Source organism: Porites lutea, chromosome 5 (assembly GCF_958299795.1).
Source record: "Porites lutea chromosome 5, jaPorLute2.1, whole genome shotgun sequence".
In the NCBI taxonomy this organism is placed as follows: domain Eukaryota; kingdom Metazoa; phylum Cnidaria; class Anthozoa; order Scleractinia; family Poritidae; genus Porites; species Porites lutea.
The window spans coordinates 24,414,822-24,437,842 of NC_133205.1; the positions used below are offsets into that span (position 1 = coordinate 24,414,822).

A 23,021-nucleotide genomic window follows, 5' to 3' on the forward strand; every position below is an offset into this window, starting at 1 on the left:
CTTTTTTTGTGAAATAATCTTGAAAAATAGCAGGTAATGTTCCAAAGAGGGATAAAAGTGTAATGAGATCTACATGTAATGATTGAATAAAAATGTTTTGGCTTTTCATAAACTGAGATTTGTCTAAAATAAAAAGGCAGAGCTGTCATTAGGGGCTGTAACCCATAACACCTGTTACAGCTGAGCTCACTTGATGTTACAGGTGATCAAAGTGGAAAGCTGAAGGTGGTAATTTAAATTTTTGGGACCTGTATTGGGTGAATCTTCATTTGCTATGGCTGTTTCAAAACGTAATGACAGCCCTGAAAAGGGATGGTTATATCTCTGTAGAGCAATCCTTGGAGTTATTAATTTTTTTTTTACACCAGCATACTTGCCCTCTTTGGGTCACAGAAGATTGCTAGCATTGGGGGTTTACCTGTACTGTGTATTTATTAATTGTGATTGAGTACTTTTAAGTTTTATAATATGTATACGCATAATCAGTTCTTGTTTTGCCAAAAAATGCTTTCCAAAATATGGGTTTTCTTATTTACGATGTCAGCTAGAGCCAAAAATTGGCACATCATGCTTGTTAATTTCAGCCGGTGAGAAATTTGGTACATCAAGTACAAACTTGTCCAGTTTTCAATTCCAAACCTTTGTCAAATTCATGGTTGCATGATTGATGCATGCACAGCAAAACATTAATTTTTGACAATGTTTCATTTTCTTCAACAAAGGACCAATTTACATAACTTAAAAAAAAGGGTAAGAAAATACATGTAACTTAAAAATAATATACATTTCCTTTCTTTAAGTTCCATCATGAGGTCACATAGTATTACATCTTTCTGATTGTTGAGTGTTGGATTTTCTTTTGTACATGTATCAAATTCATCCATGAATTGGCTCACAGGAGGCAATGACTATGATCGATAAGAGTGCAGTCAGACCCTTCAAAGTATTATTGTACACTGTAGCATCCCATCAACACTGTAGCCAGTTTCAAATAGTAAGTTGTTCGTAATTAAATTTTTATACCATCTGGAATATTAAGATAAAAAGAGCTGCTGGTAAATGAAATTATAAGCACCACTTTATGGACAGCTCATTATTACAGACAGTTTTCTTTGTCCACAGAGAACCCAAACAGTGTATTAGCTAAGAAATAATAATTTAGATGTACATGTAGTAACACTGTATTAGCTTATAAGATAGTTATCTTGAGGTGTAACTGTCGCATCCGACTCGCCTGACAAGCAAGCATTTGACACTGGCAATGTTAACGATCTCTGATTCAAATCCCTTGTAAAACGAATCATAAAGAAACAGGAACACAGGTTCTTACATCTTATGTTATTAGCTACTACAGCATAAATGCATCTTAGAATTATTCCATTGGCTAATACAGCATTTGAGTTCACTGTGTCCAGCCTTGGGCCGTAGCAAAAGGGGACTGCTCTACAATGTACACTGTAGCTGTAAGCAAAGTACCAAGCTTTTTGAGAAAAATCCACTTTTCAGCATAAAACAACCAAATCTGGCTATTTAATGCAAAATCAGGTGAAAAAGTCAGCAAAAGGCGATTTGTAGGTTTTTTTATTAAGGGATAGGTAGCATGATGGTCATGGTCCGCTTGCATGTGTATATCCAACAGTGTTTATTTACTGTGCAATATCAGGGCTGTCAAAAAGTTTTTAAGTAGCAGGCTCATAATAAAATAATAGTAGGCGGCTTTGGAACTCGCACCAAAGGATTTTATTAGAGTCTCAGTAATGTCCCAGACCTTCCACGACATTGCACCGTTCTAATGTTTCACAGATCTAATTACTGTTTAAATATGCATTCAATGTGATTCAAACCTGGGAAAAACCTTACAGGAGTTTAAAGTTTGGAGTAAACTTTTAGTCTTCATGAAATTTTAGTTGGATCATGTTGATGAATGCAGTTGTGTAGGATATGCAGTTTCCTATTTTGATCTTCTGTCAGAATTATGAGAGAACTCTCAAATACAGATCTCATTCAAACATTATAGTTTCATTGCAATTATCATTTGTTTCTTTTCCTATCAACTACTCATCAGGTCTACATTTGCATGAATTTAATGTGATATATATTTGAAGCGGTTGTTGGTTTACAGTGAAGTATTTTTCACTTTGTTTTTTTTTATATGAAGTTGAGTTTCTTCTTAGTTGTTGGCTAAGGCAGTGTTGAAGTAGTGACATGCTAACATACTTTATTGTTCATTTCTCTTCAGAAAAGATTGATTGATCCTGAATCAAACAAAGTGCAGCTTCACAAACAAGATTTTTGAAGAACAAATGTGTATTCAAGCAAAGTATATGTCCCTGACAGAGTCAATAAAATTTATTAATGGAAAGATCTGGGTTTTTACTCCTTTGTAGCACTTTTGACTACTCATCACTTTTCTAACCTATATAGTAAAAAGATCATATAGTATAATCAGTATTTTTTCCAACTAACATATTTGCAATCAAAGTTCTCTTCTTTTATATATATAGTATTGCCCTAATTTTAAAAATTTCATTATCTTATTCAGATCAAGCACAGTAACCATTGAAAAGAAAAAAAGAAAAAAAAAACCTGCTCGGTCATAGACGGCTTTAAAGTTTTGATATTAAAATTGCAATGAAAAGAACATGAATGCAGACACTACAGTTCATTTAGCTCATGTTCAAGCTTTTTTTATAAATTAGAAAGTCTTGCTGGAGAAGACATAATTTTGCTTTATCTTTTCGGTAAAAAAAATAATAAAATAACTTCCAGGTGTCTAAGCAATTTCAAAGGACCCATTGTGTCTTATTTCTCCGCTGCATAGAGCTGTGAACAAAGGCCGTTCTTTCTAGTGACCCGGCTTTCATCAAAAATATTGTTGTCCTTCGTGATCGTGAAGAGTGCAAAGTTGAATCCGGTAAACCGGCCAAAACGCGAGCATCGCAGGGAACGAATCCCATAGGAATAGGTGAAAAAGGATAATGAAAAGTCTAGGCTATTCTAAAAATATCCGTATATGCATTTGCAACTCATATTAAGCCGCAATTTCACTTCTTTCCACTGGAATAAACAAACGATGGATGTATTGCCGCCATTTTGAATTTGGCAATGTCACGTGGTCGCGCGTCGACCAATCAAACAATTTTCGCCGGTGAAGGTGGAGTACTGGGGTAGCCAGGCAGGTGATGACGTAGGGCTGAATAGCCAATCAAAAATCTTACCTACGAAAAAGCGGACGGATTTGAACCGAAACAGTCCGCCATTTTTTGTTCTGCAGTAAGTGCATCATGGCTTCAACAGTCAAGCTAGGATTTCCTGTATTAACAAATGAAGAGGCAGTAGCAAACTGCAAGTCGATGTTTGGTGTTTCTTTAACTGTTGATGATCTTCTTAAACCTCAGGTAAAGAGCTATTCGTAAAACTCTTGACTCTGATCTTGTCGAACATTTTTATGCATATGGAAGTGCCCTGTTCTAAAAACCTTCGAACTTTCTCAATGATTTAGCCCCAGCGAATGAAAATGTTCTATATTGGAGTGCTTTCATACTTTGGCATTCCTCCTGAGCAGTTTACTCAGGTATGTAAGCATGTAGTTCCTCATTCACTATCTTCTAATGCAATACACAACAACTTACTTACTTTGACTGGACCATTACTGGTGGATAATAGCCTTATTCTCATCACATATTGCCAACCTGTCCACATTTCTCTACATCTGTACACTGGGCTGCAAATATTAAACAGTTACCGTAAAATTCCGAAAATGAGCCCCGGGGCTTATATTTTTCAAAGGCCTTTTTTGAGGGGCTTATTTTTGGAGGGGCTTATCTACGGAGGGAAATCGATTGGGCTAGCCTTATATTTGGAGGTAAATTTACCGTTTTTGCTTTGTTTTACTCTGTATTTGAGGGCAATTTTCCGAGTACAAGTCCCCGGGCTTATATTTGGAGGGGCGATTTAACGGAGGGTTATTTGCGTTACCGGTTTGGGGGCTTATACATGGAGGGGCTTATTTTCGGAATTTTACGGTATTCATTGAACTGTCATGTACTGAAGAAATTTTGTGTGAAGGAGTTATTGCAGTTGATTATGGAAAGTCAGCATAATTAAGCTTATAACTGTATGTCTGGAGAACCTTACTGGTTTGTCGGACTAAAACAGTTAACTAGTGGACATAATGATGTCCTTTCTAAAAAAAAACAAACTTATTTGCGGCCCTGGTGCCAGTTGTTCATTACCCATTGGACAGTAGGCAAATGTAATTGATTTTCCTACATGTTCCTATTCACTGGATACCTTATTCTCACTAAATTGCGCAATTTTTAAGGAGAAGTTGAGACGGAGTGTATGAAATTTCATGATTTTTCTATTCTTTAATATGTAAAGCTACGACGACTTGGTCATATTCATCAGCTCTGAGTTGTCTGCTCTTGCTCTGGTGAATACCTGATTTCTATCTCACTCGGCTGACTGGCCGTGCCTTCACTATCTGAAATTGCATCGCCACATTCCCGCAATGCTTGTTCGAGAGGTACATCCATACTGAAATAGCGACATGTTATTGAAGAGGCTTTACGTTATCCCACAGCTCTAAAGTGTGAACCTCAAGGTTGACTTAGTGGCATGGTGCACGTGAATGACGATATATGTTTGCTATTGAATTGCGCGATTTTATTCCTCGCAAATATTAGATTTCAAGAATATTAAATAAAGCGATTTTTCGCAAATTGCAAAATTTAATACTCATGAAATTAAGTGAGAATAAGGTAGTGATTTAGCCAGGGTACAAAGAAAGTCAGTTCTATGGCTTGCCACTCGAGCAAGTTGTTGCTAGTATATACTAGCCCAAAAATTTTTGGATAAGCAGCATTGATTACAGTTCTTCTGTAATTTGAATTGCTTGAAAAACTTCACTTGCTCCTTGGGCAAGTTTAGAACAGAGTTCACCAGTCAGATTGCAAAATCCACTAGCCCTAGGCTATCGGAGACGACTTTCTTTGCACACTCAGGGTTTTCGTTCAAGGCCAGGTGTTTCATCTGGTTGTTTGCCATTCTATGTCCATTACTTTGATGCCAATATTTGAGGGGTTTTTAATTTTTTTTTTTAACATCATAATTTTTTTTTTACTTAATAAGCAACTCATGAACTTACTTAATTTCTTGGCCCTGTTCCTTTTTTCCCTTTTCTATGGGCATTATGGGTCTGAATGAGAGTTTCATTCTATTGATGGTGAGCAGTAGAAAGGGCAATTTTTCCTTGCACTGCCAAAAAAAATTGCGTCCGGTTCTTTTTAGAAAGATGTCCACTACTTTACAATACTGTTGAAACCCTGCATGCTGCTAGCTTGCTTGTACATCTAGATGTCCTGATCTTTGCTTTGATTGCATAATACATTCCTGAAATATTTTAGGTGTTTACAGTTTTGTTACAGTTGTAGTTTGACAGCAGTAAATGGTCTTACTTAATGTAACATTTTTAGTGACATTTAATATGGTTCTTTACTCTGCAGCCCCAGTTCAAGACTTTGAAATTGTTTGAATACCCAGAGCTTCATGAGGAGGGTGCTCCATTAGTAATAATGGCACTAGCTTTGTAAGTACTATTACTCAGGATGTTCATTAGGCATCACAGATTGGAGAAATCTCTGTTTACCATGAAAAATTATCTGCCTAACGTTCGGTAACGTTACACCTTTCTCCTGCTACTTGAATTCTTAATTAATTCTTAATTATTCTTTTTTTTCAGTTCAAGTTTAATAAAATAGAACCAAAAAAGTCCCTAGCTGTTTGATTCCCTTGCCTACACGTCGCACATGTATTTACGTGGCAACTTTAAATCTTAGTGACAGTCCTGTAACATTATTAACAATAATAACATTTATATTTATTGAGTCATACTGGACAAGTACATGCATGTTGTAAATATAAAATTCAATGTGTTGTTAACTCTTATGCAGGGATGACATAATCAATGAAATCAGGGAAAAACAAATATTTTTCAATTTTAAGGAATAGGAAAGGGATTGTGCAAAAAATAGTTGGAGAGCACCCTGCAATGTTTATGTGTCAGGGCTTGAAAAAAGTCCAGTCCGGTAGTCCGGGACAAATAGACTTTCCGGCCGGGCAAATAACATTCAAAGCATACTTGCCCAATGAAAAGGTTCAGTGATTTTGTTACTTATAGTTATGGTGAGTCCTTGGACTCATCTTGTGAAAAATCATGAGTCCCAGTTAAAAAAGAAAAACGAATCCAAAATTGAAAATGCTTGAGCCTTTTTGAACCAGACAATTAATCTGTAATACTTTGTATTACAGTATACTGAAATTAAAATACAGTATAGTCCTTCTGTTGTATTAAAGGTACAACAAAGGCTAAAAGAAATATACATTGTTATTAAACAACAGTCATAATAACTTCCACAGAAATTACACGGACTGGATTTATCTACAAATACACATTACCGGTAATTATTTTTCAGATCGATCAATCGATCTTTGCATCCTATGGGATGCATGCCATGAATTATTTTGTGTCTTTGGTGATTTTTATGTATCAGGGATGCAGAACGCAGAGGTAACAAAATCACTGAAGGGTTCAGGAAAGTCATTCTCCAGCAAAATCATTAACTAAGATGAGTAAGAAGTGGCCCTGGGGAAGCAAAGATTTAATGTTAGAGCTGAAATTCAAGTTTTTTTTCGAGCCCTGTGTGTACAGTACGTGTGTGTGTGTGTGGGGGGGGGGGGGGGGGATAGTGCACGTGCATTGTGCACATGTAATCACTTGCACATGTGCTCAGTTGTGCATGAAGTTGAACTGATATTCAAAGGTGTTTCTAGGCAACGATTTATGTTTGCTTGCGGAGTGGAAAATTTTACCATCTTTGACCTAGTATCACCAAGTAAGTTGTACCATTAAGAATATTTTCAGTTTGATTTGAATCTACATTTCTATGTATATTTTTTTGCATAGTGTACACAGTACACACAGGTTTCAATAAGCACTAACGGCTGACGAAACACGTCGGCTACTTTGCTCATAGAGGGCGGCTACTTTGTTACAGAAAGAAGAAGCAACTTGCAATTGTTTGAATAACGTTATAAACAAAAAGTATAATTATCATAAAATCTGAATGAAAATGTAATTATGATTTGTTTTCCGGAAGGCCCACTGGTTTTACGTTATGAATTAGTGATGTGAACCCTATATTTCAGTCATTTTTTCAAAAGTTTCTTACCATTTCTTATAGGATAGCTTTCTTAATATATAGATATACTTTTCGCATTAGTGTAGTTTTCTCTTAAAATTTGTTATGTACAGCTGTAAGCAGCTCACTGGAAGAGCTTTTTAACGAAGTGATGCTGTAAATAAAGCTTACTACAGTTACTTCTACTGCTGCTGCTGCTGCTGCTGCTGCTACAACAACAACAACAACAATATATTTTGATGGTAGTAAAAATAATTATAACTTAGGTGATATTAACCTTCAATGTACCTGGTACAATAGTCATGTATCTTTCCTTTTTTTTATTTCAGAACCAAAGCGTACTCTGCAGTGCATAAGGTAAACTGAAGCACCTACCAGTGCTCAACTTTCAGAAAAAAAATACTGGGGCCAGCTGGTCCCCAAGTTTTCATTTTTTGTCACCAGAACAAGTATTCTGGTCGCCAAAAATTATATTTAAGAATTAATGGATTTAGTTTTGCGAAGGATAACGGATTATCATTAGTGTACATTTTCGCAAAGAAGAAAGTCACCTATCTTGGGGGCCAGGTTGGCGACAAGGCGTGAAAATTTAGTCGCCACTGTGTAAAAGCTGGTCGCATTGGCGACCCCACGGGTCGCAATGTCGAGCCCTGCCTACTGTACTGTCCTGCTCTCTGTTTTTATATAAGTCAAGTTATGAGTCAGATTAGGGTTAGCGGTTACGGGTAGAGGTTACAATGTAGGGTTAAACAACTCATGACTCATTTACTCTAATTCATTCTTTTTTTCTTTTTATTATTGTTGTACTTGTGTTGTTTAATTATTACTATTATTAGCCTATACCACCAAAACATAAGGTGTTTAAACGTCTAACTTGCATTCAATGCTCGTGAACATTCATTTTTTCTGATTAATTTATGATTTGGAAACCCTTGCTGCGGCCTCAAAAAAGCAATAGGTTAAACAATAACTTTGCACGCTTTTTTGTTCATTTCTTTGCCATCAGTGCATGACTACAACATGAAAGTGCCCTTTTGTGGGGGGTGAAAACACAATACAGCGACTTTCTTTTTCTTTTCGTGAACTTCGACATTGAATGACATGGAATAAGCGCGATAACAGGAACTCATAAGTGTAATTAATAACTTGTTAATAAATAGCATAGATAAAACCTGCATTAGTTTACAGTCAAACCCCAGTTTATGGACACCTGCTTAATAATACGGACACCTCATTATTCACGACAGTTTTCTTTGTCCCTGGGGAAAGAAAGCCCTTACATTTCCTCTGGATGGTCTTGTTCCTGCTAAATACAGACTCAGTGTTAATGCAGACACTTTCTATGGCCACCTCAGTGTTCGTATTCAAATGGGCTTTGACTGTACTCACATAGCTGATAATTGTCAATTTTTCTGTAGTGCTATTGTCAACTTCACAAAATTCAGGGGCTCAAGAGAGCATATTTATGAAAATACAATGGCTGAAGTGGTAAGTAAATTTTGTTTGCTTCGCTTCCTTTTGCTTATGTTAGTCTTATAAGAGGTGGCTAAATGCCATTAATTTAAGGTGGCTCGATAGGGTTTTTCAGGGTCAATACCTCCCACACTACATTGTACATTGCCATTTACAAAGATTTGGAAACATTACCACCACAGCTACATTAGATAAGCATGAAAATTTGTTATGATCAGGGCTTACAATGACATCGAAGTTGCCACAGCAACAAAATGATGCCATTACCTATTTTACTTGCAACTGTATTTCTCGGCACTTTCTCCAGCAGCTCTTGCAGTCTACATTGTACATGTAGCTGTTGCCAAGTATACTCTCTTTTGAACTACATCAGTGATGCCGAGAGGGGGTTCCTGACAACTGTGCACCCCAGGATTTCTATAATATAAACCGTCCAGGCTTGTGCACTCTTCAGTGCTGCTGTTCACAGCATCAGAACCAACACGGGAGGCAGCAGTTTCGAGTTATAAGCCCAGATCAAATGACATTGTTCCAGGCGTGCACAGTGGGAGGGATCATTGCACCCCACTAGTCAGTTACTGCCTGCCTCAAGCTGCCCCCAGCCAGTAAGGTGCTGACCGCCACCATCTGCCTGCTTCGATGGGTGCTTATAGCTCAGAGGAATGTCTGACGAGCAGACTGTAAATCTTGTACCAGGCAAACGTCAAAGAATGAAGAAACAACCAATCTTGTGACTCACTTGCAAGCTGTGTCCTGGCTTCTCCAATGATCTAAGTCAGGTTGATGACTCCAGGAAAATCACCATCATCAACAGCGAGCTCAAACGGCTCAACATTGACATCGCTGCACTGGAGGAGACCAGACTTCAATCAAACGATAGCCTCAGAGAACAAGACTACACGTTCTTTTGGCAAGGGAAGCAGACCATGACTCTTGGCCCTGCAGCATCTGCCACTTTGGTGTCGGCAGGTTGAATGAGAATGGGCAGAGGCTTAACCAAGCCTAACCACAGAGTATCCTGGCACTACCCCAGATCCTGCCACTGGCACCAGCTGGACCCCTTCTCACTTGTGTCCTCAGTACCCGTAGTTACCACAGTGCTCACTGCAACACCACAGTGAGCTCTGTTTACAGGGCATGATATTAGAATTAAACAGGCTTACACAGTCTGACACTCACTGTTACAATTTCACGGGTTTGTGTACCGTTTTTATTGCATACCTGGCTATTTACTGTTACATGCAGTATTATTTTCTAAGACACTGAAAATTATTTTTCACCCTTGGTAAACAATTTCTTCATTTTAGGAAGCAGCTGTTCAACAACGAGAACTCATACTTGCCAAAAATGAACAACTTCAGAGAGAAATATTAGAGCTCAAGTAAGCTGAATAATTTATCATCCTTTTGGTTATTAATATTAATTATGCATTTTTATGTCTTGAACCGCGAGGCGGTGTTTTTTTCTTCTTATGACCATCTGTTAAGATCTTTAAGATTTGTTAAAGCAACAACATCAACAATGACTTGTCATACATGTAATCAGAAACTGAGTGCTCTTTTTGACGCCCAGAATGCAGCTTTTCTGAGCTGCTAGATTTCAACTTTTTCCTCACGGGAGTATCGGGGAGCATCATGCAGCCCCCAGATGTATCTGGTTCATGGTTATCACTAACCCCTGGTTACACCAGTTGTATCTCTGAAGAAGCAACTTGTTCTGATGCAAATATTGTCAGCCTTGGCATATAACCTTGGACAAATAGAACTGAACATGTATGATCTTAGCATTCCTATTCTGACCTCTGACACCAATCCATGGTGACCTTTGGCCTTGTGAACTGTGGTTTTACTTCTGTAATTTTAGGTCAAATTGCACAATTTACAATAAAGGTGTGTATCATGTTACAGGATCACTCAAGGGTTGGTTTTATGCACATCTCCCCCCACCCCACTGAAGTATACATTCAAACCACAGCCTTCATGTGGATCATCCAACTTCAGATCTACAAAAATTAATATAAAAGTTTTATGCCCTGTTTGTTAGTAAACTGTATAATAATAATTGTACTTATTTTTTTTATCTAGAGCAAAAAGAGCAGAAGAAGAACAGCAAGTGAAAAAGGTAAAAATGTTCAGTATGACGAAAAACAAAATTTCTTCAGACTTTCTCACAAGTTTTGTGACCTATACCTGTAAGTGCTTTATCCACCATACCATAATGGTTTTGTTTCTTCTGAGTGAATTCCTTGCAATTGCACTTGCCTCAACAGCTTGAAGAAGAAGTTCAAGAGCTGGAACAAGATGTGAGCGAGCTAAACAAACAACAGGTAAGTACACCATTCCCAAGAAATACCATAAAAGACAGTTTCATGATGTGAAGGCTCAAAGAGTACCATTCAGAGAATTAAAAGAGAGTGAGGGGGCTACCAATTCCATTTCCTCTGCCCAGCTGATAGCCTGCATATACCCACAATCCCAATGCCCCCCACTTCTAAGTAGGAATAATGGTGAGAGAAGGGCTGCAGCTTACAGTATGTTCATATTTTTTGCCTTTCAAGCTAAAGAAATTATTTTGCAGAGTGGGTGGTAGCCTTTTTTTTTTTTTGTACATTGCATGCATTATCTTCATAGCCTACTGTGTGGCATAATGTTTTCATGGAATTTTATTTTTGTGGAAATTGTCTGTTTTTTACATGAGGGAACAAATATTTGCAAATTTAGATTTCTGGCTTTATTGCTAGAAAAGAAGTCTTACATTACAATAATTAACATGCAAAATTGGTATTCCTGTTTTGGCAGTAGACTTTTTGCCACATTACAGAAAAGTAATTAGCAAAAGATAAATGTACTAATTTGTTCATGTAATTGTTTTCAACTGCTTTTGTGTTCTTCTTTTATAGGCTGCAGAAATGAAAGAAATTCAGCAACTCAAGACTTCCAATGCAGAACTCAGTTCAAAAAAGGTGAATTTATTTTTATTTTTTTTCAAAGTCTCAAAATTTACTGTTTTTCTGATTTATATATAAATTAGGCTAGCGTACAGGCTACGGGAATTGCAGCATTTATACACGCATGTCTCTTGCATGTAAATTAATAATCTGCCATATTGCATGCAAATTATATGAGAAATACATGCATGTAAAAAAATACACAAGAAAATACAAGCAAATTTTTCGGAAACTGTGTTTAAAGTTTAACTCATTGATTGCATGTATTTAACAACTTTCATCTTTGGCTGAAATCTGTGAAGTGATGAATGACGATCTCTTGCCCTCAAACTGTACTTTGAATGTCGCTCATATTTTGGGAAAAAATCAGTATGATCTTTTCTCTCACCAGGCCAGCTACAAAATTACTGTTGATTAGGTTTCTGACTTAGTAGAGATTAAATATTTGTACAGTTTAATCATTTAATCCTCTTAAAAAATTTCCCCAAGCTCTTTGTTACAGCATTGAAACTAAACTAAAATGATTCACTGTTTGTTCAAATGTTTTCAAGCTGGACATGATGTACGTCACATGCACTTTGATTATTTTGACTTCAATTTGTAATAAATTATTATTGTTTTACGTGTAAAATTCACCATTATTGTACGCAATTTACACTGGTCACATGCAAATGCTGCAATTCCCGTGGCCTGTACTTAAACCCCTGAGTGAACAGTGTGCAACAGTGCCTCGGATTCAAACCCACCAACCATGATGGATCAGTCACTAGCAACCACAGTAAAAATGGTCCCAATCTATAAATCAAACACTTACAGACCTGCAATACGTTGTTGAAATGTTGTGGTCAACAACTAAGTGACTATTGTGAGACAAAAGATAAATAAACCCTAAAATGTACGAATACCGCAATGATAAATAATATCATTCATGACGATAATGTTGTTGTTGTTTTTTTTGTTTTCATCAGGCTGAGATAAAAGTGAATTTAGCTGGACTGAAGCAAGACTGTGAAATTTTTAAGTCCAAGATTGTAAATTCACCTGCAAGATTTAAAGGGGTACGTTAGAATGAAGCAAACTGGTCAGAGATTTCAAAAATGGTGCTGACAACTGCAAGCAAAAAAAATTTTCAACTTAATGACTGATCCTGATGAGTAAGAACAGTAAACTTGTGTATTTTGTTTGGACCTGACATTGCTTAAGATTCAGGGACCAGTTGTTAAGTGATTTGTGTCTGCAAAAAAAAGCCTTTTCAGTGTAAAAACGTACATTTATTAAAGTAGCTTTAAATACCCCAAAAACGGAGCACTGATGTCTGGAGAGAGGGGGGAGCAAAATGAGCACTCTGTCGGCCTCAGGTTTGTAAATCAGATGACTACATGTACTTCGAGCTACTGTTGTAAAATAAGGACTCTGAAAATACCTGCTGCTTTCATTTATGAATTCAACAAAATTAATGACAACATTCACAGGTAACAGTGAATTGTTACCCTCTGACATCATAGATTTTACAATGTTGCCTGCTTTTCGTACAATAATATTTATTTGTTAGATGTCACGTGACGTCAATGTAACCAACTGATAGCACATGCTGCTGAGGCCAACCCATAAAAGAGTAGTTTGTGTAATTGCTACCAGAACTACAATGTAGTAACTAAACAGTTGCATTCTGATTTCTTTTTCTTGTTTTAGGAATTGGCCCGTTTGACAAGTGCAGTGCAGTCCGTTAAGGAAGCCAGAGATGAGAGAAGTGCTAGGCTGCAGGAAATATGTGCTCAAGAGGAGAGCAGCCTGCAATTCTCTGAGGTGCATAGACAATTATATGACTCTACAACAGAAGTAACAGTGACAGTCAAGATGAACATAAATAATTATTAAAGTCAAGCCCACAAGGCTTGCTCTTTAGCATTAAACCAGTTTCTGTGAAATAAAGCACCTAAGAGTATTGCTACTGTAGCATTTATTTTCTTACTATTTTGTTTCAGTTTCTTTTGCGTTTTGGTATACCAGTCAGGCTGTCGTCAATCTCATAATTTTTTGATAATATGATGTGACAGTTACCGTTATTTTTTTTTTCAGCAATGGTATTTTCATGCATAACCTTCCACTCTCACAATTTTGAAATGGGGAGCTTGCTAGCAACTTGTAACCCCAGTGCCCCACCCATTTTTCACTCCTCACACTCATACCAGGTCCTCACACTAATAGAAGGCCAAGGCTGTACTCTAGCATGCAGTGCCCATTGGCCCCTTGCACCTAACTTTTGCTCCAAGGCAACTAGAAAATCTTAGATTTCTCTTAGGAATCATGCTGGGGGATAGCCTGGATTCTAGGCTCTCTTCAGTTTTCCCTAGAGTACAGCCTTGAGGGCCTGAAAAGATGCCGTACAGGGACTAGGCAGACACCTAAGAGTCTCCACATTGTTTCTCACCAACCCTCAATGTCTTCATTTATTGCCATATTTTTACTTTTTTGCATTTGATAGGATAGTCAAACAGCATTGAAGACAATTTCAGGAATAAGACAAGACATGGAAAGATTGCGGTAATTAAATCACTGTCCTATAACCTCAGGAATAGAGATAAACCAGATAGTCACTGTGCCTCATAGTGCCTTTTACTAAATTTTCGAACATTCACAATTTATTATTCCACAAGGCAAAGAATGAGGCTATCCCTACCAAACGTTAAGCAGAATTTTGAGAAAAGGACCTTTCTCTTTACTGGCACAAAAATGTTTAACAAACTCCCTTTAAACATTGTGAAGAGTGAAAACCTTCAAACATTCTGCCGCCAAGCAAGACATTTCTTTTTATCATAACTGTGATATTTTATTAAACACATTTTAGGCTTTAAAGGTGATTTTGCATTGTATTTTTAGGCTTTTTAATGTAGTTCTTAAATTCTATTAATGTATTTTTATTAAGCTTTTAAATGTAATACAGATACAGGGCCCCTACAGAGACCAGCGTTAGAGCTTCATGGGCTACCCTGTGTGAATAAAGTTTTACTTTACTTTGCTTATTAGAAATACTAGTATGAAGTACCCCTAACCTTTTTTTGCATATTCCTGTCAGTGATGAGACTGCCAAGCTTGAAGAGCTCCGAGATAAAAATATCAGCCTGAAAGATGAGCTCAGAAACATGACAGCTAAGTTAGAGGTAATCTACCGTTGTATATATTTCTAATTGGATGCCCTAACCATTTGTTGCAATACTTACAGTAGCTGTAGTTAATACTTTATAATACATCTACAGTGTATTTAGAGCCTTCATTTCGTGCCAGGCAACTTTGTAATCCACAATTAATTAGCAAACTTTATAGTCAATGCATGGTTGTCAAAAGTAGCCGGCTGCCGGCAAAAATTGCTGCCTACTTGGTCAGGGATTTTTAAATAAAATATCCCTGGACTGGCCGCTTGCTTTGACAACTCAGCCATCTACTTCAAAACTTTCTGTCAACCCTGGTCAATGATTATTCAACATAAATTTTGATAATTATGTTCATTATTTGCCACGAAATTGCACGAAAATTATGTTGTATATCAGGGTGCAAAGAAATTCATTTTTACAGCTTGTCCTTCGGGCAAGCTGAAGCTAGCATTTACTAGCCCAGACGTCATTTCAACTAGCCCCCAAAACTTTTTGTTCTTTTGTTATTCAAATTCCTCATAAAACATCACTTGCCCATCGGGCAAGTTAAAAACAGAATTCACTAGCCCGATAGGAAGATCCACTAGCCCCAGGCTATCGGACAGTACTTTCTTTGCACGCTGTACATGTAGTTAATTTTCTATTTCAGTTAATTTTTATTTCTCTTTTGTTTTTGGGTATGGTAATGTATGCTAATGAATTTAAAACAAAAGAAAAACAAAAATTAACAGGGTGCAAAGAAAGTCAGTTTTGCAGCCTGCCATTCAGGCAAGCTGTAGCTAGCATGTACTAGCCCACAAGTCATTTCAACTAGCCCCAAAACCCTTTTTGATTAGCAGGAATGATTACAATCTTTCTGTTATTTGAATTTCCTCCCATTGGGCAAGTTTTAAAGAACAAAAACCACCAGCCCAATAGCAAAATCCACTAGCCCCGGGGTATCAGACACGACTTTCTTTACACGCTGAATTAACTTAAATAAAAAAAAAATTAACTGCAACATAAATTATACAATGAGGCAAGATTCAGTTAAAAACCTGTTTCCATATATGTCAGGAATGTTTCTGAGAAATGAAGACATTAAAGAAAACAAGGCAATTGCATTATTGTTTTATACGGGGAAGCTCAGTCCCAAAGTCCAATCCCGTACCCTTTTATAAATTATACCATTTTTGACAGAAAAAGTACCCCTTTTGTATCCTTATATGACAAATGGTACCCCTTTTACATACTACAGTGTAGTTTAGAACACTGCATCCCTTTTAACTGCTGTAAATGCACCACCTTTAAAATACGAATAAATCACCAGGGGGATTCATCCCGGGGGGGGGGGGGGGGCACTTGGGTATTTTTTGGGTGGGTATGTGCCGCCCGGGACTCCAAATTGGCACCCCGTTCTAAAAAAAATTCCCCTAAAACCGATACCCCGTTCTAGAAATGGGCCAATTTTTTATACCCCGTTCTAGAATTCGCCCTAAAACTGATACCCCGTCCTACAAATGGGCCTCTTTTTTATACTCCGTTCTAGAAATATTGAATTGAAGTTAAAGTGTATTGAGAATTATTTTATTTTCACTCTTTGGTATGTTTGGTAAATTAATAAGATAGAGCCAAAGGTCACAACTCTAGGAGTGTGTAACAGGGTTAGAAGTTGATCATAATTTAACATTATATCTGTTAATTAGAAGAAAAAATGTGTGGAAACCATGAAGAGGTATGCAGTGTTTTTGTTCAGCAGCTATGAGAAATAAAATTTCTTATCAGACAGTAGGAAAAGCTATCTCAGTAGGGTAATAAATCGCAAAATTTCCAGGCTCGTTTTCAAGCTCTTTCCAGGAGAGGGCTTCGCTCTTTCAAAATATTTTCCTGTTACTTTACACTATTCTCCTGCTACTGCAATTCTTAATGAAACCCCTGAATCACTAACAAGAATTAGAAAGTTTTCTTGTCTTTTTCACAGCCAGTTAATGTAACCTGTTTAAGGTCCTTTCACAGACCGCAATGACAGATTTCCCAGTACCCTTTCATAATTATACTTCAACAAGTTAAACCCCTGTACCCTTTCATATACTTTTAAGCCTGAAAAAGGTACCCCATTTGGGCTACCCTCCCCGTATAGGCCATTGTAGGGAGTGCCCCCTCCCCTCCTTGGGCTTTTGGCAGGTCATGCTCATGGACAGCACACTTTTTCCATACATGTGTATGCAATCATTGTCACATGACACAAAAACTCCATTATGAATTTTTGGCAACTGCATTTTTCATAATATACATAAAATAGTTAATATGGTTTTCTGTTTGTAATTATAGCAACTTCGTCGGCAACAAGCATCAAAACAGGACAAAGTGTCAAGGCTTATGCGGCAGCATGACAGAAAGGTTGCTGCTTCACATGATACGAGTGATCAGTTACAAAGGTACCGACATGTACATGCATGCAAAACTTCTCTCGTTGGTTAAGCAAATGCACAAGAAATTCCTATACTGAAAGAAAATGACAAAGAGCTATAGTTTCCACAACTTAGTGCAGTAGAAACTGGGCTACCAATCAGACAGTCTAGCAGTTCTTTTCCCATGTTAAAACCAATTGTTTTCCATTTTAAATAAAGACGTGTTTAACGTTCCTAGTGAAATTTAAAATGTGAAAAGACTGTGATTGATCAGCATCTTACGATTTCTGTTAGATCTGCTGTTTAAAAAAAAAACACAGCTTGCATGTAAAAGTAAGAGAGGAAATCTGTCTACGATAAATGCATGCATCTTGCGTGTAATTTAAGCTGTGTGTAAATGATGTGTTAAATTTTTCATGTGTCTTTTGCATGTAAATCCACCGTATTGCATGCAATTTACACGCGTGTAAGCGCTGCAATGCCTGTAGCATGTACTACATACCCCAACACCTTTACAGTATATTCAAGGCAACATAATTATTTACATAAAATAATATACATGACCAGTTAAAAACTTTTCTGTTTTAGGGAGCAAGCACATTTAACAAAAAATATAGCAGATAAAGATAATTACCTGGAGCAATTGAACAATGAGATGAACAGCCTGTCAGAGATGGTATGCTTTGCATTTAGTTCAACTTATCATATTAAAATATTTAACAATTATTTCTCGAGCCTGAATGGGCTATTGACTCAGAGGCCACAAAGGTGAGAGGAATAATTGTTTTAGTAAAATCCAACTAGTTGGTCAAAAATATCGAGACGAAACAATTAACTTCAGCTACTTAAAGCTAGACTTTTCCTTTTTGCCGCCAAAAAGCCGGTGCTTTTCGCCACTAGTGGGCTACAACATATGGCCTAGTAGTAGCTCAACCAATCAGAACGCAGCATTGTTAATAGACCACTAGCTGGATTTTACTAATTAATATTATTTGCCAGGTTGCTCACAATGTAGTTGACAAATGTACAGTGTACATACTATGGTATAAATTTCCCCTTTGTAATACACGTTTGTCCTGCTACGGTAAAAATCATGATTAAGAACCAGAGTACCCGTTTGGCTAAATTTTGACAGTTAGGCCCTGTTTAGCCTAAAACTTGAAACAGGTTCTTTTCTTTTAAAAGCTATCAACAAAAATTATGTACAATAATATTATTGGGCAGATACTGTGAATGATCGATTAAGTGGTGCTACTCAAATATATACCTGATTGAAAAAATGTTGTCGCTAAAAAGTATAAACCATGAATGATGAGGTTTCAAGGATTTATGAGTATAATAGAGTGGTTTTCACTTGACTGTCGAATTGGGATTGGTTTTGGTTTTGGTTTTGGTTTTACTACGTCCTTTGGTTGGCTAGTGTATTTACTTTGGTTTTGGTTTTACGACAGTCAAGTGAAAACCGCTCTAATTCATTAGCAAAGCAAATTCAAAGTTCTTTTGACAAAAGTTTACTTAAGCAATAGACCACACTTTCTATGGGTTTACCGGCGTGATAACCCACACGGGATGTTGGGAGAACACGAGAAAAGCTTGTAAATCACGAGCCGAAGGCTAGAAAGTGTGGTCTATTGTTTTTATAAAATAACTTCTAGTAGAATGGAGTCTTTTAGGTAAAAAATATGGTTCTAGTACCGTGATCAAGTCACGTCTTCTCTCTAAAGTCATCATAAGCCAATCATGACTCACGATTTAATAGCGTTGAACTTTCTCAAAACTCAGTTCAGTCAAACAACAAACAGCAGCACTTCAAAACACGAGTTTTTGCACTCATTACATGATCACTTATGAAAGGTGTTTTACAGGAAAAGTCAACACATATTCATGCGAACGTACAATGAAAGAATACGTTCATGGTTTGCTTACTACAGAAGTAGAAATTAATTGAACATCAGACTGTACGCAGCTGTATTTTGTTGAGTCGATCTGTAAGAATTTCATTGTTACAGACGGAACTGACAGCTATTGTAATGGAGGACTTCATTCAATTTTTACAAGCCGCAGTGGTTTAAGATCTGTTTTCTGGACTTTATTATGATCAAGAAATGCTGCGGTAACGACGTGGCTGCATTTGCGAAGTTGTCGCATGTAACTTTATATGCACGTACAGCGACCGATGGAAATATGTCAGTGGTGGAGAAAGGTTTCTTTGCCGTAGCCACATATTGGCGTTAATATTTGTCGATTCGTGAAGTCAGGTGGTTTGAGGTAGGTTATGGCATCGATATCACCGAATAATTTGTGCAAATGTTGGAAAAAACCAGCCAGAAACTCTGACATCTTTCATCATCGTTGGCAGCTTGTTTACAACCTACAGCGGCCGATTTTGTACCATATCTTGATCAGAGATCTCTTTTTGGAACAATTTCTTTCATTAAGGAATTTAATTTTGACATAAAATAAATCAAGAATGCTAAAACTATCCGTTTTGTTGCTGGTTGGCACATGGTTAAGTTTTCCTAGAGACTTTCTACACCAGAAATTCACATAGTTGTTGTCTTTCTCTGCGATTGGCATCGTCGTGAAATGTAAATTGTTTTCCAGCTTTGTAATTTATAACTTCTAAAGCTATGGCAGTAGCGAATTGTGAGGTTCAGTAATAAAATGTGAAAACCAACGCTTTTAATATTACGAAGGGTTGGGTAAGTAACTTGTTCTTTTTCTTAGCCTTTCTAAAATCGTTGTTTGCAGATCAATTAAGCCGGTTTTGTTTATGGCTCGTGGTCCGGATGTCTTTTTCTATGGGTTTACCGGTACAATAAACCATAGGTTTTTAACCAATCAGATCACGCGTACTATCTCAGTTATTTTATAAATTGTCATGACATGCTCGTGTGGATGCAAATCCCTAGAGTACTCTGTTTAAGGCATGCCATTGTCTTTTCAGTCTCTTTTTTTCCTTGCAAGAAAGCCTTTAGGTCCTGTCTTATGATTTTCAAGTGTGTGTTAGCAACATTGCCACACTCTTTAACTGTAAACATCTCTTATGTGTCCAGCACAGGTGAAGTTGTGAACTTATCGTCACAAAAACTAGAAACTGTTTGAGGTTTTTTGGAAATGTATCAATGCAAGAAGCTTGAATAATGTAAACATTTCTGAAAAGGACTTTTAATTTGCAATGCTAATAAAGTTCTACCCAGAAATCCATGAGGTCCCATCGTTCATTGTTTATACTTAAAATTTCAAGCGACAACATTTTTTTTTTCAATCTTGTGTATATAATTATATTGTTTTTGCTGCACCTTTTTTAAATAACTTATAAGTGCCATGCCCCTCTCGATTAAGCACCGCACCTTTAACAGGGCAAAAGGAAATAAGTGCCATAGCGTGCAGTTCCCCATAGGTGTTTTTTAATGTACTTGAGTGTGAATTCACTTGGAAGCTAATAAATAATAATTATTATCGATAAATTATTTAAATCTTTGTGTACAGATTAAACGAGAGGAGGATCTTCATGAAGAAGACATGGACAAGCTACACACAGCCTATCAAATGCTACTAGGACAGGTGTGAAAACCAATAATAATCTAATGGTTTGCGTGGAATAAGGCCCCATGTCATGAGACAGTTATTTGTTTAGAATGCTTATAAAAATTCCTCTTCCCTTTTTCTCATTGGTCATAATTATAATAAATTGTGTAATCCCTGTAAATCAAGGGGGAAGGGAAACGTGCATGGGCCATATTCCACACACCATTTTCAATAATAATATTAGTATTTAACTAATCACCAATAGATGAACTTGGGTGCTGGTGCATACAAAGTTGGTGAAGCAAGAATTGCTCTAGCACAAGGAAGGAGTTATCCATAGCAACCCTGAGAGGGCCCCCGCCAGGCATCATCACATTGAACTGTTAAGTGTAACACTTACAATGTACTGGCCAATACTTATCTAGGGGCGAGGGTTGGAAAAACCAAGCATGAAAAGGCAAGCAGGCAACAAAGCTATAGCAGAGACACTTTGCGAAGAAACTGTGTATACAAGTCATGAGGTGTCCCTGCTAAGGGCATCAGGGCACTCCAGGCATAGTTGGGAAAACCAGCTGGCCAGCTTTGGGTTGAGGATATTTTTGCTAAAATTGCATTGAAACTATTAGAAACCAAGCTCTAAAACTGCAACTTCTCCACTTTTTTAAGTAAATGTTTCTTTGTCCTAGGACACAGTCCATACACCTCCTAGTCTGTCCACAAATGTTTTTTCATTTTTTTGTTTTCAATTTCCTTTTGTGCGTAGTGTACAAGAGAGAAAAAAACTACCCCACCCCCTTCTGGAAGCAGTCATTTACAGCCAAATTCCCCACACAACTTTTTGCTTTCCTACATGCACCCGGCAATCTCTGAAGAGTCAATAACTAGAGGGTCTTAGGCAGTATACCTCACTTTTTAAACCTCATTACAGCCACTTTTGCAGTGAAATCACTCGCCTGTGACTTGTGGTTCCACTTGAGCCTTGACAACTTTCTATGTCCCCTAGAAGTATACATATAGACAGTGCAAATACCGTCTACATTAGAGAGATTAAGCATTGCGTTTACGGCAAATGGCAAATGTCAGATTCAAGTTGAGAAATGAGCAGATAAAAACAGCTTTAAACAATAATTTCCTGATGGATAGAATTGGCCTGAATTTACTGATTTTCGTGAAGTTATAATAAACAGTTAAACGACAAGTAAAGGAAAAACTTGGTCACGTGGTATAAATTCACGTTTGCCGTTTGTCGTAAACGGGATGCTTAATCTCTCTTGCTATTTGGTCAAGGATAGCTTTAATATGTAATATCACTTGAGGCAGGGATTTACAGTTAATTGTACTCATGAAGAATTAGCAGCTGTTTGTGGCCATCATCTAAATGTGGGAAGCGTATTGTATGTGTGATATTCTGTGTCATTTACAGCTGGAGAGCTACCATCAAGGACTCAATCGAGGCTGGGATAAAGTCAGGACAGTCTTCAACTAATAAACAAGAGTAAATTTATTCCATTAAAAGAGTGTCTGATGTACAGAATTTTTTTAAGGTGTTATTTTCTTCTATTGTTCATATTATTAATTACATGTAGCTACAGTTACTGTACATTTAAGGTAATTCACTTGAAAATGATGTACCATCAATATTAATGTTGAACATTAATAAAAGAACTTTTTTATTTACAGTCAATTTTATTGTCCATGATACCCACTATAATTTTTTATACAAACCTTAATTTTAGACTTTTGAGTCACTCAATTTTGGTGTCCTGTTATGTTTGCAACACTTATTGTTTGCATGTTCACTTTAACTTGTTCAAAGTCGTGAAATTTGAATATATAAATGTAATAAGGTACGATGTGAAATTTCCCAATTTATTTCTCTACTGATCACCTGGGCCCAGTTGTTCGAAGGCCGATTAGCGCTTAACCCGGGGTTAAATTTAACCCAGGTTTCTTTTTCTTGTGTTCAAAAGCATTTTCTCAGATAATTTTCTCTGTTATTTTTAGAGTTTCCAATCATCAACTTGTAGACAAAAAAGAATTAAAACTGAAATGTTTCTTAAGCTTTCAAATCCGAATTCAAATCTCGCACTAACCCCGGGTTATCTAAACCCAGCTTTGAACAACTCGGCCCTGCTGATTACGACTTTAGACGCATGGCGATTTCTCTTGGATTCAGTCCATCAACTCTAGGAAAGTTTGCCCACTTTTAAAATTTGAATTAAACAAGACAGAATACTAGTTATGAAGTCTGAAACAGCACTAATTCTCTCTTTAAACCATGTTTCACTGAGTTGTGGTTGCATAAGTGCCGTAGCCCATATAATTT

General features: G+C 37.0%; 1 protein-coding gene and 1 long non-coding RNA gene across 2 annotated transcripts in view; both read left to right on the forward strand.

The window, feature by feature from the left end:
* The window catches only part of LOC140939019 (uncharacterized), a 3,666-nt gene extending 1,302 nt beyond the window's left edge, over positions 1-2,364 (forward strand). The window contains exon 2 of the long non-coding RNA XR_012165594.1: positions 2,240-2,364. This is a non-coding gene — a long non-coding RNA (uncharacterized lncRNA). The remainder of the gene's footprint in view (positions 1-2,239) is intronic.
* An 864-nt stretch (positions 2,365-3,228) lies between these two features.
* Positions 3,229-22,303, forward strand: LOC140937263 (kinetochore protein Nuf2-B-like). Its single transcript, XM_073386805.1, has 18 exons — positions 3,229-3,398; positions 3,503-3,574; positions 5,508-5,590; positions 6,835-6,896; positions 7,532-7,559; positions 8,621-8,690; positions 9,983-10,056; positions 10,760-10,796; positions 10,945-11,001; positions 11,575-11,637; positions 12,591-12,680; positions 13,315-13,428; positions 14,108-14,166; positions 14,699-14,783; positions 17,085-17,191; positions 17,753-17,840; positions 20,657-20,731; positions 22,119-22,303. Exons 1-18 carry the CDS (start codon positions 3,285-3,287, stop codon positions 22,179-22,181), a joined length of 1,341 nt encoding a protein of 446 aa, XP_073242906.1. The 5' UTR covers positions 3,229-3,284; the 3' UTR covers positions 22,182-22,303.
* The last annotated feature ends 718 nt before the right edge of the window (positions 22,304-23,021 follow it).